This window comes from Salmo salar, chromosome 01, assembly GCF_965601325.2.
Source record: "Salmo salar chromosome 01, fSalSal1, whole genome shotgun sequence".
Taxonomy (NCBI): domain Eukaryota; kingdom Metazoa; phylum Chordata; class Actinopteri; order Salmoniformes; family Salmonidae; genus Salmo; species Salmo salar.
The window spans coordinates 134,895,929-134,914,074 of NC_138291.1; the positions used below are offsets into that span (position 1 = coordinate 134,895,929).

Sequence of the window (18,146 nt, forward strand, 5' to 3'; positions counted from 1 at the left end):
TGAAAGTATAATGTTGACATGATCAGTCCATTCAACGCTACAGTAGATATAACATGATTTGACAACATTGTATCTGTGGCCAATGACCTTGAGCCTTCTTGGATGGGCATTTATAATGTAACTATGGCAGCACCCAAGGAGCTTGAATTTTCAAGCTCTTCGTAGATTTTGCTAAAATCTAGTGTCCCCATGAGTGACAGAACACTGAGCCAATCACGGAGCAACTAGAGAACATTGCCAACCCCGACGCTGGCTGCTTCACCACCAAAGAAAGCACTGAGCTAGTATTTTTACATTGTTTGCAAACTGATATGTGTCACGTAGTAATGCCAAAATAACATGCAAAACATGCACACACAAAAAAGCTAACAGGTGGGGCCCTGACGAGCACCTATTTCACGTCTCATCCTTTCCTTTAAGTGCAATGCTGAGTTTTTACCAGATGGCGGCGCTGCAGAATATTACTTACCATGTCAACTGACGAGGAGTCGCCTCTTGATGAACTTTGACCTCGTGCCAGCACGCGGATTTTCTCCTGTGGAACAACGTGGATAATGCAAAATAGATGATTTAACGTTATATTTTAACTTTAAAATACATATGAGGTGTTTTACTTGAACAATATCCAATCTATAAGGTATGCCATTACAATGTATGATGTTTGCCTTGAGAACGTGTCCAATGTTTGCTAGCCGACGTTAACAAACGTTAGCTAGCCAGTTATCACACTAGCAATTGTATTTCAATACTTTACATGGTTGTTATATTAGCAAGGAGGTTCTCATCCATATTGCCTTCACCTAGCTACATATTTTGTCTAGATGGGGAAACCGCCAAAAAAGAAGAACCTTGCTGATAAGGTTCGCAAGACCAAAACTTCCACCGAGATCAAAAACAACCCATTCGAGGTGAAAATCAACCGAAAGAAGTTTGACATCCTCGGGCGCAAAAGCAAGCACGACGTCGGTCTGCCAGGTGTATCCAGGTCTAAAGCCATCAACAAGGTAGGTGGTTGTAGGAAGTGTTTGTGTACACATGGGGCTTTGAAGATATCATATGCTGAGATGGATGTAAAGTATCTAAGCCTGGTTTCAGATTTGTGCTCTCTTACCAACTTCTATGGTCGTTGTCCATATAACCTTACCATAGGAGTTAAGAAGCCAGCACAAACGGATCTGGGACCAGGCTAGATGGATCCTAAAGACGCCCGTAGCAAACCTAAAACTTCTTACCTGGGAATATTGAAGATTCATGTTAAAAGGAACCACCAGCTGTCATATGTTCTCATGTTCTGAGCAAGGAACTTAAATGTCAGCTTTTTTACATGGCACATATTGCACTTTTACTTTCTTCTCCAACACTTTGTTTTTGCATTATTTAAACCAAATTGAACATGTTTCATTATTTATTTGAGGCTAAATAGATTTTATTGATGTATTATATTAAGTTAAAATAAGTGTTCATTCAGTGTTGTAATTGTCATTATTACAAATATATATAAAAAAATTGGCAGATTTAATCGGTATCGCCTTTTTTGGGTCCTCCAATAATCGGTATTGGCGTTGAAGAATCAGTCAGTCGACCTCTAATTTCAAGCAATTTTGACATACCAAAAGACCAGTAGGCCTATGCTAGTACTTGATGCCACATTGCTTGTCAGCTTGCAAAGTAAACAATAACAATTATTGTTCACTAAACCATTTTTGGAGATGGATATTTATGTATGGCAATCCTCTGCCAACAATTTAACATTTGCACTCCACCCAATCTTATAGCTGTACAGCAAATCAGAAATCTGTTTGCTAGCTCAGTGGTTCTCAAACGTTTTGACCCACGACCTCCAAAAAGGAGTGGTTCCAAGCTTGCGCCCTTTGTGCACGCACATACTTGTGCACACAGGGAGAATGCACGCGCACAGTCGCTGTGCAAGTGTAGCCTGTCATTGCAGCCATAAACAGTGATGCATTTTCAAAATGCATGATACAGAAATTAACAGCATTTTACACCTGCTTTTTTGAGCTGAAAGTCATTCCTGTTAGCAGTCAATATCAACTAAATGTAGTAATGTATGTGTTTACTGTTTTGACTGGGAAGCATACGGTAAGCTTCACAATATCTCAAATCACAGCTAGAGTGGTTTGCAACTTGTGTTACCATGTTTCTTTGATTCTATTTGTTATTATGCCAGTGTGGATCTTATGCTTATAAAATATTCCTTCCCCCCAGCGAAAAGAGACCCTGCTGAAGGAATATAAGACAAAGGACAAGGCCAATAAGTTCATAGACAGACGGTTTGGTGAATATGACACCAAGATGGACCCAGAGGAGAAAATCCTTCAGAGGTTTTCGATGGAAAGACAGGTGAGATCAATACTGACAGACATACAGTATCTCTCTTCACTCCGCTGTCACTGCATGAAACACCTTCTACAGGAGTGGGCAAACTAAGGTCTGTGGCCGGCATCTTCTTTTTTTAGATATGATTGTTTGGGCTTATTAAAAAACACTCCAGGCCACACTTGAATGTCTAAAACTAGATAGGATGTATAGGGAGCAGGGCTCCCTTGCAAAAAAGACCTTGGTCTCAATGGGACGCACTGTTAATTTTAAAAGTAAAACCCCCAAAAATGTAGAAATTATAATGGACTTATATATTTTCTGGCCCGCAAATTGGACATATTTTTAAACAAATCTGTGCGTCCCTTTTGTTGATTTTCGAAATCCCGATGTGGCCCTTGAGCCAAGAAGTTTGCCCACCCCAGCCCTACATTGTCAATTTTACAGCATGTCCAATATAAAATAATTAATTAAACTATCTTCTGGGGAGCTGCACTTTGGCTGGCCCTGTGCTCCTCTCAAATCTGTGTGTTATGTGGGGGGTTGAGACCAGAGGAGAAGACTCATTTCCAATGTAACGTTTGGACCAATGCATGTGTATTGTATAAAGCTGTACCGTAGTCCATAACTTAACATTGTCCTCTCTTGATGTTGTCCCCCTTCAGCGTACCCAAGACAAGAAGAACATGTATAACCTGAATGAGGAGGAGGAGTTGACCCACTATGGCCAGTCTCTGTCTGAGATGGAGAAGCTCAACGACATGGTAGACAGTGACGATGATGCAGATGAGAAAGGAATGCTCTCAGGTGAGATACAATGACCCCAGTCTTCACAGAATTGGGGGGAGCTGTAGACCAGGGAGAGGGAGAGAAGGGGTGGGGGAAAGTGAGAGAAAGATAAGGGGGAGGAGGGAAAGCAAGCAGGTGGTGGAGAGAGAACATAAAGATGTACATTGGCTAAGTATTTGTCTGTAAAAATAAGGCATCACTATTGGTGACATCTGTTGAAGTAGTGACCATAACAATGACAATATTTTCTCATCCATCTTTCCTTCAGCTGAGCTGACTGCATCCCACTTCGGAGGAGGCGGTCTGCTGAGGAGGAAGACCCAAGGGGAGAAGGATAATGGGGGGAACCAGAGAGCCAAGTCCAGACAGGAACTCATAGAGGAGCTCATCCTCAAGTCGAAACAAGAGAAGGTGAGCGTCAATCCCTCTAGTCTCAAAATGCCTTAATACCATTCCTAATGTGTCTTAAGATATTAAGGTTTATTCACTGAAACGTTGGTGTGAGGTCCATTCAATTGTTTGGGGAGCATCCAAGATTATCAGTGTGCTGCAGTTTCTTCCTTTTTAGGAGGGGTTTAATACCCTTCGACTTGGCTTGGTGGTATAGTGTGGTCCACCAGATATTTTTCCAGTACTAGCAATAGCTCTACGGGGTTCTGAGGTGAGATCAGATGCCTGACAGGTCTGTTGGTTGTCCTCAGAGGGAGAGGCAGAACCAGAAGGAGGAGTCCCAGGTGCTGACAGAGAAGCTGGACCAGGACTGGAAAAGCATTCAGGGGCTGCTGGCTCACAAGAATGCCCCCAAGGCTGACAGACACGAGGAGGAAGACAAACCCAAGGTAAAAGAACAGGAAATGCTTCCAATGGAACTTTTAATTGATTATCCACTAAGTCTAACATGTCCCTCATACAAAATAGATTTTTATCTTATTGAGTCTAACCTGTATACATTAAGGTTAAATTAAAAGGTTTCCAGGAGACCTTATCTCAGTGAGATGAACCCGGATAAGTAAAATGATTGTGCCCCAAGGAAAAACCCCTTTGTCTCAAATCAAATTTTATTGGTCACATACACATATTCATTTTGTCTCTTCCCTTGTATGTTCCAGCTGGATGAGTATGACATGATGGTGCGAGAGCTGGGCTTTGAGATGAAGGCTCAACCATCTGAGAAGATGAAGACTCCGGAGGAAGTGGCCAGGGAGGAAAGGGAACGCCTGCAGAAACTAGAGGTATGGATGTGTCTCAATACCATTTCCTTGCCATTTTGTCTTTTGTGACCATTGATGGGTAATGGGTCTGCTTTCACCTGACCTGTCAGACAATAATCATAGAGATAAGGACTTGAGAATGGAAAGGACGTTAACTATTGATACACTGACACAGTTTGTCCCTCTGTGTGGTTTGACCCGTCTACTGTACTGAAGCTGTTTCCTTTCTGTGGTTTGACCCTTGCCCCAGGCTGACAGGCTGAGGAGGATGATGGGAGATGCAGTAGGAGACTGCACCAAGACCCAGGCTCACATGTCAGCTGACGACATCAACGACGGCTTCATCCTAGACGGTGACGACAAACCGACTCTGGCCTATCAGGTAAGGGGCCAAGCAGGCTCTGCCTTGTCGGGGAAGGGGCCAAGCAGGCTCTGCCTTGTCGGGGAAGGGGCCAAGCAGGCTCTGCCTTGTCGGGGAAGGGGCCAAGCAGGCTCTGCCTTGTCGGGGAAGGGGCCAAGCAGGCTCTGCCTTGTCGGGGAAGGGGCCAAGCAGGCTCTGCCTTGTCGGGGAAGGGGCCAAGCAGGCTCTGCCTTGTCGGGGAAGGGGCCAAGCAGGCTCTGCCTTGTCGGGGAAGGGGCCAAGCAGGCTCTGCCTTGTGTGTGGATTATGATTTGACCTTGTGTCTTGGAGTTCAGACATCGCATCATCTCTATTCTCTCAATGGAAGGAAGTAGTAGGAAGGGTCACACACATTTATTTGGACAGTGATGCTAAAACATTTAATTTGGCTCTAATATTCCAACATTTTTTATTTGAGATCAAATGTTTCATATTAGGCGACAGTACAGAATGTCTAAAATCTAAATCAAATTGTATTTGTCACATGCGCCAAATACAGCAGGTGTAGACCTTCCTGTGAAATGCTTACCTATGTCACCTTTTATTTGAGGGTATTTGCAAACTTATCTGTTTTACCGTTTAGAAAGGAAAGCGCTATGTATCTAGTTCACCCATTTTAAGGTCTCATAGGTATTTGGACAAATTCAAATATTTTTTGTAAAAAGTGTATTTGGTCCAATGTTCCATTGCACGCAATGACTGCATTTGCAGTTTGTTTTTGTTGTGCTCAACCGATATGTATGAAAATACCCTAAAATAAAATGTGCCATTCTGTACTGTCCCCTCATATGGAACATTTGATCTCAAATCCAAAATGCTGGAGTATAGAGCCAACTTAAATATTTAAGCTTCACTGTCCAAATAAATACATAGGGGAGTGTATGTGACAGTCAAATTTACAGGCATTCACTGAAAGAAGAGCAGATAACAAAATCCTATTTTTCTTGTTCTCTCTCTATAGGATGGGAAATGGAACATAAATGAGGAAGGGGCAAAGATAGAGGGGGATGACGAGGAGGGTGGTGAAGGAGAGAGTGGTGAGGAGGAATCTGATGAGGAGGAAGAGGGCAGCGACGAGGATAGCCACTCAGACCTGGACTCTGAGCAGGAGAGTGCGGGAGGAGAGGAGGAAGAAGAGGAGGAGGAGAAGGATGAAGCGCCTGCAACCAAATCTCAGCTGAGTGAGGAGGAGAGGAAGGCCCAAGCAGAGGCAGCTAAAGCAGAGCTACCATACACTTTCAAAGGTAAGACCCCTGTTTTATATGATCTAACTGGACATCATTTTCGGTAGGTGATAGTTTTGGAATATATTGGGAAAATAATTGCCGGATTGATCTAAAATGATTTATTATGTTTCAATTAATTGAATGCTAACATTGACTGCCCTCGAGTCATCCAGCAAAACAAAACACGTCTCCCCCTGGTGGACATGCCCTGACACAACACCATCATTGTCTTGTCTGCCTTCTCCACCCATGTTCAATGTCCTTCTCTCCCCCTTGCCCCTCCTCCCAGCTCCAGAGAGCTACAGTGACCTGAAGGGCCTACTGCAGGGTCATCCTGCTGACCACCAGTGTATCATCCTTGCCAGGACACAGAAGTGTAACCATCCCAGTCTGGCTGTGGGGAACAAACTCAAACTACAAGTCAGTAGTGTTCAGCCTGAATCACAAGATGGAATTGTTAACTGATATGCAGATGTTTTGCTAGGGATCAAAATAGTTATTTGAGTCAACTGCTGTGGATTTCTCACTTCCTCTTTCAGAAATTATTTGGCTTTCTGCTGGAGTATGTGGGCGAGTTGGCTTCCAGGAGTCCACCGGAACTTTCCACAATAGACAAAATGATACCGTGAGTAACGCTCTCTAGTTTTGATATGCTATAGGATTTGACTGTGCCAGGTGTATTGATTGTGATAGTGCTGGTTTGTTCTCTCTCCCTGCTGCTCGCCAGGCAGCTGTATGGTCTATGTCAGCTGTTCCCTGAAGCTGCTTCCAAGGCGATGCAGACGACTCTGGTTGACAGCGCACATAGCATGGAGGAGGTACTGGAGGTCAAGGGTCGGGCCGCCTTCCCACAACTAGACATGGTACTTTTGACTTTCCTCATATGGTTTTGCTTCCCACTTCTCTGTTGCGTTATTGTCATGGACTGTTATCTTTTTCTGCGTGAAACACTGCTCTACATGTCAAGTCAGGGAAAAAGCCAGGGAAATGCCCGTCTGACATCTGTTGATCCTGTTCCATTTGTTCTCTGACAATCCAAAATTAAATCTAGAATCGGCTTCCTATTTCGCAACAAAGCCTCCTTCACTCATGCCGCCAAATATACCCTCGTAAAACTAACTATCCTACGGATTCTTGACTTCGGCGATGTCATTTACAAAATAGCCTCCAACGCTCTATTCAGCAAATTGGATGCAGTCTATCACAGTGCCATCCGTTTTGTCACCAAAGCCTCATATACTACCCACTACTGCGACAATTATGCTCTCGTTGACTGGCCCTCGCTTCATATTCGTCGCCAAACCCACTTGCTCCAGGTCATCTTTAAGGCAGGGCTTTACCTAGCAGAGACTTATCTCAGCTCACTGGTCACCATTGCAGCACCCACTCGTAGCACGCACTCCAGCAGGAATATGTCACTGGTCATCCTCAAAGCAACTCCTCCTTTGGCCGCCTTTCCTTCCTGTTCTCTGCTGCCAATGACTGGAACGAATTGCTTAAATCACTGAAGCTGGACACATATCTCCCTCACTAACTTTAAGCATCAGCTGTCTGAGCATCTGTAAATAGCCCACTCAACTACCTCATCCCCATATTGTTATTTATTTTTTTGCTCCTTTGCACCTCAGTATCTCCACTTGCACATTCATCTTCTGCTCATCTATCATTCCAGTGTTAATGCTAAATTGTAATTATTTATTGCCTTAGCTCCCTAATCTTACTACATTTGCACACACTGTATATAGATATTTCTATTTTGTTGTTGGCTGTACGTTTGTTTATCCCATGTGTAACTCTGTGTTTGTGTCGCACTGCTTTGCTTTATCTTGGCCAGGTCGCCGTTGTAAATGAGAACTTGTTCTCAAACTTGTTCTCAAACATTTTAATACAAAGAAGTGATGAGGGGGAGAATCGATACAATTATATATCGCAAATTTAGTTTTGACGATATATCGATACTTGACTCCCATATTTCTAGCTAGTGCTAGTCGGCTGTACCTGTGCAAAAACTCCGGTATGTTTCATCCTATAGCTTGTTCTCCATCTTCTTTGTAAATAGTGAGCCAACATTTTTTCAGCACTTTTATTTCCATGACTGATCAATGCGAGTTTTCTCAGGCTCTCGTCTCTCTGCAGCAGACATAGTGAGTACGTGTAGAATTGTGAGAATTGCAATACACATCGTATCGGGATAATGTCCTATCGTGAGGTCCCTGGCAATTACTAGCCCTAACAGTGAGCACCAAGCTTGTCTGTAAACTGGTTTCTCTGACAGTGTTCTGTCAAGTTGACGTTTTGGTGACGTCTCTCTCTCTCCTTTCTTTTCTCAGCTCATTTACCTGAAGATAACAGCATTGCTGTTCCCCACCTCAGACTTTCGCCACCCTGTCACCACCCCAGCCCTACTGTACATCAGCCAGGCCCTCACCAAGGTAATTATCCCAAAGTGTGTGTGAGCCTGTCTCTGTGTATGACACAGATTGTGTGTATGAAGAGCTTGTGTCAAGTTGTCTGGATAAAAATGGTCTTCCCTCACAATGGGGCTGACCGTAATTAGTCGACTGGTTGATTGTTTGGGAAATTGTTTTAGTCGAGCAGTAATAAAGTATTCAGACCCCTTGACTTTTTCCACATTTTGTTACGTAACAACCTTATTCTAAAATGGATTAAATAAAAAATGTTCCTCAATCTACACACACTACCCAATAATGACGAAGCGAAAACAGGTTTTAGACATTTTTGTAAATGTATTAAAAATAAAAACCGCCTACCTTATTTACATAAGTATTCAGACCCTTTGCTATGAGACTCAAAATTGAGCTCAGGTGCATCCTGTTTCCGTTGATCATCCTTGAGATGTTTCTACAACTTTATTGGAGTCCACCTGTGGTAAGTTCAATTGATTGGATATTATTTGGAAAGGCACACACCTGTCTATATAAGGTCCCACAGTCGACAGTGCATTTCAGACCAAAAACCAAGCCACGAGCTAGACGGAATTGTCCGTAGAGCTCCGAGACAGGATTGTGTCAGCACAGATCTGGGGAAGGGTAGCTAAAAATGTTTGCAGCATTTAAGGTCCCCAAGAACACAGTGGCCTCCATCATTCTTAAATGGAAGTGGACTTTTCCTGGAGCTGGCCGCCCGGCCAAACTGAGCAGTCGTAGAAGTGCCTTGGTCAGGGTGGTGACCAAGAACCCAATGGTCACTCTGACAGAGCTCCAGAGATCCTCTGTGGAGATGGGAGAACCTTCCAGAAGGACAACCATCTCTGCAGCACTCCACCAATCAGGCCTTTATGGTAGTGACCAGACGCAAGCCACTCCTCAGTAAAAGGCACATGACAGCTGCTTGGAGTTTGCCAAAAGGAACCTAAAGGACTCTCAGACCAGGAGAAACAAGATTCTCTGGTCTGATGAAACCAAGATTTAACTCTTTGGCCTGAATGCCAAGTGTCACGTTTGGAGGAAACCTGGCACCATCCCTACGGTGAAGCATGGCGGTAGGAGCATCATGCTGTGGGGATGTTTTCAGCGGCAGGGACTGGGAGACTAGTCAGTATCGAGGGAAAGATGAATGGAGCAAAGTACAGAGATCCTTGATGAAAACCTGCCCCAGAGCACTCAGGACTGCAGACTTGGGCAAAGTTTAACGTGCCCCAGAGCACTCAGGACTGCAGACTTGGGCAAAGTTTAACCTTCCATCAGGACAATGACCCTAAGCACACAGCCAAGACAATGCAGTCTCTGAATGTCCTTGAGTGGCCCAGCCGGAGCCCAGACATGTCTCGGAGCTCTACGGACATTGTCCTGTTGAAAAACAAATGATAGGATGGTGTATCGCTGTGGAATGCTGTTGTAGCTATGTTGGTTTATGGCAATGAAAGTAACATTTTGGGTTTATAATTTTCATTTGGATTGAATTTAGATTTAGATATGAAGATGTTATAAGTTTAAATGTATCTGTTTCCTGAAAATGTGCATGTGGAAACCTTAACTGTCACGCAGATCGGTGAAAATGGTAAGATAAATTGGCAATCCACATAAGAAAGGTTGCCGACTCCTCGTGTAGCCTATTACCGGCAACTTCAGGGGAGTAATGGCAGAATCTGCAAAAGCCAGTAGGAGAATAGTTGTGCCAGGTCAAGGTTTTTTGTTGTCTGGTTATCTAGATCTCTAGCACCCTCTTGAGGCATTTGTCTTATTTCAGCAAACTGTAAGCTTAAAGCGTCAGACAAGTTCAATTCATATAGTTGATTTTATTGAAACACAAAGTTTACCCAAACTTATATATGGAAAAATACACGGTAAAAAAATTCCCACCAATCAATTGGTATAAAGAACAGGCGACTTTCAGTCGACCAAGATTTTTTGGGGTCGTAGACAGCCTTACCTCACAAACAAGCCAACGGACTTGTCAGTCAGTCTCCTTTGTCTACTCTATAACAAATACTTCTTTATCAACATCTTTCTATTATTCTTTCTGTTCTCAACTAATCCCTCCTGTCCATGTCTTTTGTTTGTAGGATTTCGTCATCCCTTCATCTCAATCTATAACTTTTGAATCAACCTCTTTTTTCCCTCATGCTTCCAGTCTCTCTGTTGAAGTGGGTTGGAGCTCTTCTATCGCTAAACCAGACTTGGATTGAAATACTATTTGAAGTCATTTCAAATACTTTAACTGTGCTGTATCTAGCTTGGCTGTCTTAATGGACCATTAGAATATTCCCAAAACTGCTAACCCTGCCAATCTGGCACTCCAGGTAGGTTAGAGCAAATGCTCAAAGTATTTGAAAGATCTCAAGTAGTAGTTGAACCCAGGTCTGCGGAAGAGGGCTTTATCCTTCCTTCCTGTCACCAACCTTTTTGTTTAATCATGGTGTTTATGTAGATGGCTCAGCTACGGATTTTGCTCAATGGAAAGGAACACACACATGCAGCATGCATGCATGCATGCATGCACACACACTGTTTCTGTTGCTACATGCCTGTATTTTCACTAAGCTATTGACCTATTGAGTCATGTCCTTTCTGTGTTGAGTATGCTGGTGATGTCAAAGCAAACCTAGCCAGGGGAAAATATGAAGTTGTATTATGTAACTTCTACACGCCAACAATGAGTTTGTAGCTATGTGAGTGGTGAATACAGGCTAGAGAACCTGAGTTACTTTCTCAACATGATTTGCGCACACACATGCATACACACACACACGCATACACACACACACACACACTAGAAAAAGTAAGCAGACTGGCTAGCTAGATGAAGCTAATGGCTTTGTTTGAGAACAAGCGGAGGCTGCACAGAAGTGTCACAAGGTCATAGAGAAGGAAAAAGGATTGAAAGCACATTAGATTCATTATTGACCCTTTCTCAAGATTGTTAGTGTGTGGGTATAAATGCTTGTGTACTATGTTTAGTAGACAAAGTAGTTTGAGGCGGTGATTTCTGCCTAAATTGGACCTATTTTTCCCTGTGTGTTTGTGTGATGTCATCAGTGTCCCGTGATGTCATTAGAGGATGTGACATCAGGCCTGGTGCTGTGCTGTCTGGCTGTGGAGTACATCTCCTTCTCCAAGAGGTTCTGTCCTGAGCTCATCAACTTCCTTTTGGGAGTACTACACCTGGCTGTGAAAGATAAGACCTCTACAGGTACGGTTTTTCTGTTAATGGGCTCCTGTCATATCTCCTCATCAACTAGGCCTAACTGGTTATTCGTTTTCTCCATAAAGGTTGGAGTTGTTTCCATTTTAATTCAGTCAGTTCTTATGAGGATAATATGAATTAAAGGCTACTTCCTGAATTGGAATTAAATTGACCCCAATCCAGCTCAGTCCCTGCCTTCTCACGGTATTCAACACAGTACCATAAGCAGCCACACCCGATGTCATGATTTTTGGGGGCTGTTCGAATTATGTTAAAATATTATTTGGCTATGTTTTTAACCTGACACTTGCTGCGCGAGGGAGCGACTGCGCTCTGCAACCACTGCAGGTGAGACTAAGCGAGAGAGAGGATCACTGGTCAGCGATCCTGATCCCAATAAACTCGGGGGCACACTTTCTGCCCGTCCACTACAGTATAGAGCAGGGTTGCCCAATTCCGGTCTTGGTGGGCCGAAACCGTTCTGGATTTCAACCTCCTTCTTTTTGGGACTAATTTAAACCCGGGACACCAGGTGAGTGCTATTAACTACCAGGTTAAAAAAAAATATAAAACAGAAGTGTTTCGGCCCTGGAAGCAAAGGAGTTATAGAGAAATGCTTTATAAAATATGCTATGTCCTTGTATGTAACATGGATAATTTAATTTAGGCAATGCCTTTTCATTGTTAAAATAGGCATATCTGTTTCTCAAAAATGAATACTCAATAAGTAATCAAAGCTTATTACAAAGATCTGGGTCTGAGCCCCTCCCTGTGCAACCGGGTCCTAGACTTCCTGACGGGCCGACCTCAGCTGGTGAAGGTAGGCAACAACACCTCCGCCACGCTAATCCTCAACATGTGGGCCCTGCAGGGATGTGTGCTCAGCCCCATCCTGCACTTCCTGTTCACACATGACTGTATGACCATGTATGAGTGGTGCCAGGAAAATAACTTCTCCCTCAATGTCAACAAAAGGATATGATCGTGGACTATAGGAGACAGCAGAGTGAGCACGCCCCCATCCACATCAACAGGGCCGCAGTGGAGAGAGTCAAAAGCTTCAAGTTCCTGAGGACCTGTGTATGGTGAAGGTGCAACGGCGCCTCTTCAACCTCAGGAGGCTGAAGAAATTCTGCGTTGCCCCGAAGACCCTCACAAACTAATACAAATGCTCAATCGAGAGCATCCTATCAGGCTGTACTACTGCCTGGTACGGCAATTGCACTCCTAGCAACCGCAGTTCTCTCCAGAGGATAGTGCGGTCTGCCCAACGTATCATCGGGGGCACACTGCCTGCCCTCCAGTACATCTACACTACCCAGTGTAACAGGAAGGCCATATGCAATTTTATATATTTTGCAACGGGGGTTTTGTACTGTGTATGTAAATGCTGTATTCTCGACTGAGTTCATTCTACCACTTACTGTACATTTTAGTTCAACTTTAAACTCACCACATTTTATTTATATGCTGGATTCTTGACATATATTAGAAAGAGCTATCTACTGCTGTACATATTCTTAGTGTATCTTGTGTAAATTCATCCAGTGTATATTTGTGTAGATTGCGTTTGAAATACTTTGCTACAGTCCTATTTGGGTTATTCATTGGATTCGTTCCGACATAAAACATAATTATTTTTTCCCCACTGCGTTGTTAGGAGCTAACATCTTCTAAACTGTGTACACAACCAATAAACGTTGATTTGATGTTAAGTACTAATATCCGTTCGGATATTCAAATAAATGTGCGCCGAGGTCCGAATGAACACTTCTAAATAACCAACAAAAACGTTTGACTGCCTACCTGTCTATACTGTGATTGCAGTATTACAGTATGATACTGCACAGTGCGGTAGAGTGCATTCAGGGCACCATGGCAGTAGCGGCGCCCGGTGAAATAGTTTCACCGCCATGCCAAGCCGTCATCGGCAGAATGAAAGCTAACCTCTGCTAGGTGTCAAGATCTCAACTCCTGTTGATGCTGATTTTGATTTAGTGGAATTTAAATAAATCATGCTGTTACGCATATTTTGTTTGACTCGTTCCACTTCGCCTGTTATTCTAAAAAGTATATGTCTCCTCCGTAGTTGTTCTATTGGGTTTATTTGTCATGTAAAAGATTGGAGCCCTGTCTGTTTATTTTACATGTAGACCACAGGAGGTTGGTTGCTCCTTAATTGGGGAGGAAGGGCTCGTGGTAATCACTGGAGCGGGATTAGTGGAATGGTATCAAATATATCAAACATGGTTTCCATGTGTTTAATGCCATTCCATTCGCTCCGTTCCAGCCATTATTAAGAGCTGTTCAGCAGCCTCCACTGATGTAGACAGTGTGACACCTAGGGCCCTAACATAACTGGCTGCTGTGTCCTGCCAGGTTACTCGGTGGTGCCACCCTTCAGGCAGAAAGGTAAGGTCAGTGACCTGCTGGTGCTGTCAGACCCAGAGTCCAGCCAGACATGGAGCAAGAAGACCCTACCTCTGTCTGCCACCCAGACACTCACACTGACCACTGACCTGGACACAGACCACTACAGGTAAGACTGAGAGCAGAGCACCAATTAATTTTTTTTTTTAATGGTCTGATCCTTAAGCAGTGTTGCTTACTTGTAGAAGCCTATGGCTGTGCAGTGGCATATACTTTTTTTGTTAATTCAGCAGACAAGACACTGATTTCCCGAGCCCTTGTCGCACTCAAGACATTTTATGTAAAAAAAAAAAATAATAATGTAATAAAATCAAGGGTTGGAACAAATTTTCAATTAAGTCCTGAACCAAACCATCAAATTGATTAATATAAAAAATAAAAAAACATTTAGCTCAAAGTTAAATTACTTCACCAGCCATGCATTGCAGAAAGAGAAGCTTGATATGGAGCGGGCACGCTATAGATCAGTGTGTTGTTTACATGCATGATGGGAAGACAAGTGTCCGGCGTGAGATGCCACTGAAATTTTGCGAATGGGGTGAGGGGGTCGAAGAAGAGGCTTGGCTTGAAGCACTTGGCATCTTGTGATGACTTGCATTATCTGAATTAAGGCCACAGAATTATACATACGGAGCAGTAGCTTCTATGCAGGAACTTAGAATGTCTTGAAACTACAGTTGTCTAGCTAGCTAACAAGCTTGTAACATCAGTAGGCTACAGTTATGCTGAGAAGGATCAGGTACCCTACTGGCGCGCACACACACACTGGCAAAGATTCAGCTGGCAGGCAGACGCTAGAAGAAGTTTCTGATTGAGAGAGGGAGGGCTTTGCATAGGCGCTTTGTTGCGTTTTTTTGTGGGACTGGGAAAAAATGCCTGGAACGTAAAAGAACGTTATTAACCAATTCCCAATCAATTGCTTTTAAAATAAAGGGTTTTGTTCTGGAACAGTATAGATCACTTTTGTTCCCGCTTCTGATTCTGTTCCTTGAAAAATGTTGGTATTTTCTGGCTTTTATTTCTGTACCCTGAGACAGATCCAGACCTTGAATATAATATAGAACAGAATATTTTTATTAATGAAAAAAGTTGCCTGTGTGAAGTGATGTGTGTCTCGCGTCTGGGTCAGTTGTTCTCAGTGATCATTTGAAACAGGGCTCAATTTGGTGAGTTAAGACAATTTCTTCAGGGGTTACAAAAGCAAATGCAGGTTGTTGTTTTTTTTTAGATACAGATGTTCAATTTAGTTTATTCCGCCTGTTCTTTGTAATTTTGTAAAGTGATTAACAATTCCACATTGAGAATACTACGGTGAAGAATTATGGCCACGACATCTGTTTGGTGAATAGGCTGAGGCTTAATGATTCTAATGAGATATCCCTTTGTCAAAGGTTTTTGCATATTTTCAATGTGGAACCGGACTGTTTCAACAGACCCGGGTTCAATCCCAGGCTGTCACAACCAGCCGTGACCAGGAGTCCCATAGGGTGGCGCACAATTGGCCCAGCTTTGTCTGGGTTAGGGGAGGGTTTGGCCAGGTGGGCTTTACTTGGCTCATGACGCTCTAGCGACTCCTTGTGGCGAGCCAGGTGCCTGCAGGCTGGCTTCAATCGTCAGTTGAGCGGTGTTTCCTCCAACTTATTGGTGTGGCTGTCTTCCGGGTTAAGCGGGTGGGGGTTAAGGAGCGCGGTTTGGCGCTTCATGTTTCGGAGAATGCATGACTCGACCTTCGCCTCTCCCGAGCATGTTGCGGAGTTGCAGCGATGAGACAAGATCGCAATTGGATATCATGTAATTGGGGAAAAAGGGGGGGTAAAATAAAAGGCGAAAAAACCTTGTCATTTGGCAAGGAATGTAGCGTGTTTAACCTGTTGTGGCTAGGGGGCAGTATTTGCACGGCCGGATTAAAAACGTACCCGATTTAAACTGGTTACTACTCTTGCCCAGAAATGAGAATATGCATATAATTAGTAGATTTGGATAGAAAACACTCTAAAGTTTCTAAAACTGTTTGAATGTTGTCTGTGAGTATAACAGAACTCATATGGCAGGCCAAAACATGAGAAGATTCCATACAGGAAGTGCCCTGTCTGACAATTTGTTCTCCTTCATTGGCATCTCTATCAAAAATACAGCATCTCTGCTGTAACGTGACATTTTCTAAGGCTTCCATTGGCTCTCAGAAGGCGCCAGAAAGTGGAATGACGTCTCTCCAGTCTCTGGGCTAAGTACAGCAGATCTGTTTGTTGCTGGTCAGGCTGAGAACAGTGACACTGGAGATGCGCGTTCATGTGAATTCTCCATGTTTTTCTTCCTCTCTTTGAATGAATACAACGTCGCCCGGTTGGAATATTATCGCTATTTTACGAGAAAAATCGATTTTAAACAGCGTTTGACATGCTTCTAAGTACGGTAATGGAATATTTTTTGTCACGAAATGCGCTCGCGCGTCACCCTTCGGATACTGACCTGAACGCACGAACAAAACGGAGCTATTTGGATATAACTATGGATTATTTCGAACCAAAACAACATTTGTTGTTGATGTAGAAGTCCTGGGAGTGCATCTGAGTTTGGTGAGGGCCAAACTTCGTGGGTGTCAAATTAGCTAGCCGTGATATTCTACTCTAAATGCAGCACTAACCTTTGATCTTCATCAGATGACAACCCTAGGACATTGTTATACAATACATGCATGTTTTGTTCAATCAAGTTCATATTTATATCAAAAACCAGCTTTTTACATTAGCATGTGACGTTCAGAACTAGCATACCCCCCGCAAACCTCCGGTGAATTTACTAAATTACTCACGATAAACGTTCACAAAAAACATAACAATTATTTTAAGAATTATAGATACAGAACTCCTTTGTGCAATCGAGGTGTCCGATTTTAAAATAGCTTTTCGGTGAAAGCACATTTTGCAATATTCTCAGTAGATAGCCCAGCCATCACGGCTAGCTATTTAGACACCCACCAAGTTTAGCCCTGACCAAAGTCAGATTTACTATTACAAAAGTTTGATTACCTTTGATGTTCTTCGTCAGAATGCACTCCCAGGACTGCTACTTCAATAACAAATGTTGGTTTGGTCCAAAATAATCCATCGTTATATCCAAATAGCGGCGTTTTGTTCGTGCGTTCCAGACACTTTCCGAAGTGTAAATAAGGGTCACGAGCATGGCGCAATTCGTGACAAAAAAATTCTAAATATTCCATTACCGTACTTCGAAGCATGTCAACCGCTGTTTAAAATCCATTTTTATGCCATTTTTCTTGTAAAAAAGCGATAATATTCCGACCGGGAATCTGCGTTTAGGTAAACAGAGGAAAGAAAACAAAGCATTCGGTCGACGTCGGCACGCGCCTGAGTCTCACAGTACTGTAACCAGCCACTACCCAAACGCGCTACTTTTTTTCAGCCAGAGCCTGCAAAGCCACGATTCAGCTTTTTGCCGCCTTCTGAGAGCCTATGGAAGCCGTAAGAAGTGTCACGTTATAGCAGAGATCCTCAGTCTTCAATAAACAGAGGCAAGAAGAACGACACCTTGTCAGACAGGCCACTTCCTGCATGAAATCTTCTCAGGTTTTTGCCTGCCATATGAGTTCTGTTATACTCACAGACACCATTCGAACCGTTTTAGAAACTTTAGGGTGTTTTCTATCCAAAGCCAATAATTATATGCATATTCTAGTTACTGGGCAGGAGTAGTAACCAGATTAAATCGGGTATGTTTTTTATCCAGCCGTGTCAATACTGCTCCCTAGCCCTAACAGGTTAGATTAACGAGAGTCTTGTCTTTTAAAATGGTGTAAAATAGTCATATGTTTGAGAAATTGGAGTTATAGCATTTGAGGTATTTGTATTTCGCGCCACGCGATTCCAAGCGTCCCACCTTGCCCAGGGAGGTTAACACTTAAGGTTTTTATAGAAATGTATTTTTGTAGACTTACAGGAGCTTGTGTGTGCACACGTGTAGAGGGAGTGGTCGGAACCCAATTGAGTGAGAGACATGGAGGGGAAAGGGAATTTAGGGAGAACTGTGTGATGCTTGCTTTCTTTTTTGTTGTGCCCCGCAAATGCACAAATGGAACACAAGAGGGAC

General features: G+C 43.2%; 1 protein-coding gene across 2 annotated transcripts in view; it reads left to right on the forward strand.

The window, feature by feature from the left end:
* Window positions 1-480: 480 nt before the first annotated feature.
* Window positions 481-18,146, forward strand: part of nop14 (NOP14 nucleolar protein homolog (yeast)) — a 30,825-nt gene continuing 13,159 nt past the window's right edge. The window contains exons 1-15 of one of the 2 annotated variants that reach the window (XM_014124428.3): window positions 481-637; window positions 805-1,004; window positions 2,227-2,361; window positions 3,003-3,144; window positions 3,395-3,537; window positions 3,828-3,965; window positions 4,236-4,358; window positions 4,588-4,719; window positions 5,699-5,981; window positions 6,253-6,383; window positions 6,503-6,588; window positions 6,691-6,826; window positions 8,294-8,395; window positions 11,462-11,615; window positions 13,989-14,148. In XM_014124428.3, the coding sequence (XP_013979903.3) occupies window positions 822-1,004; window positions 2,227-2,361; window positions 3,003-3,144; window positions 3,395-3,537; window positions 3,828-3,965; window positions 4,236-4,358; window positions 4,588-4,719; window positions 5,699-5,981; window positions 6,253-6,383; window positions 6,503-6,588; window positions 6,691-6,826; window positions 8,294-8,395; window positions 11,462-11,615; window positions 13,989-14,148 (2,048 nt within the window). In that variant the 5' untranslated portion in view covers window positions 481-637; window positions 805-821. 2 annotated transcript variants of the gene reach the window in all.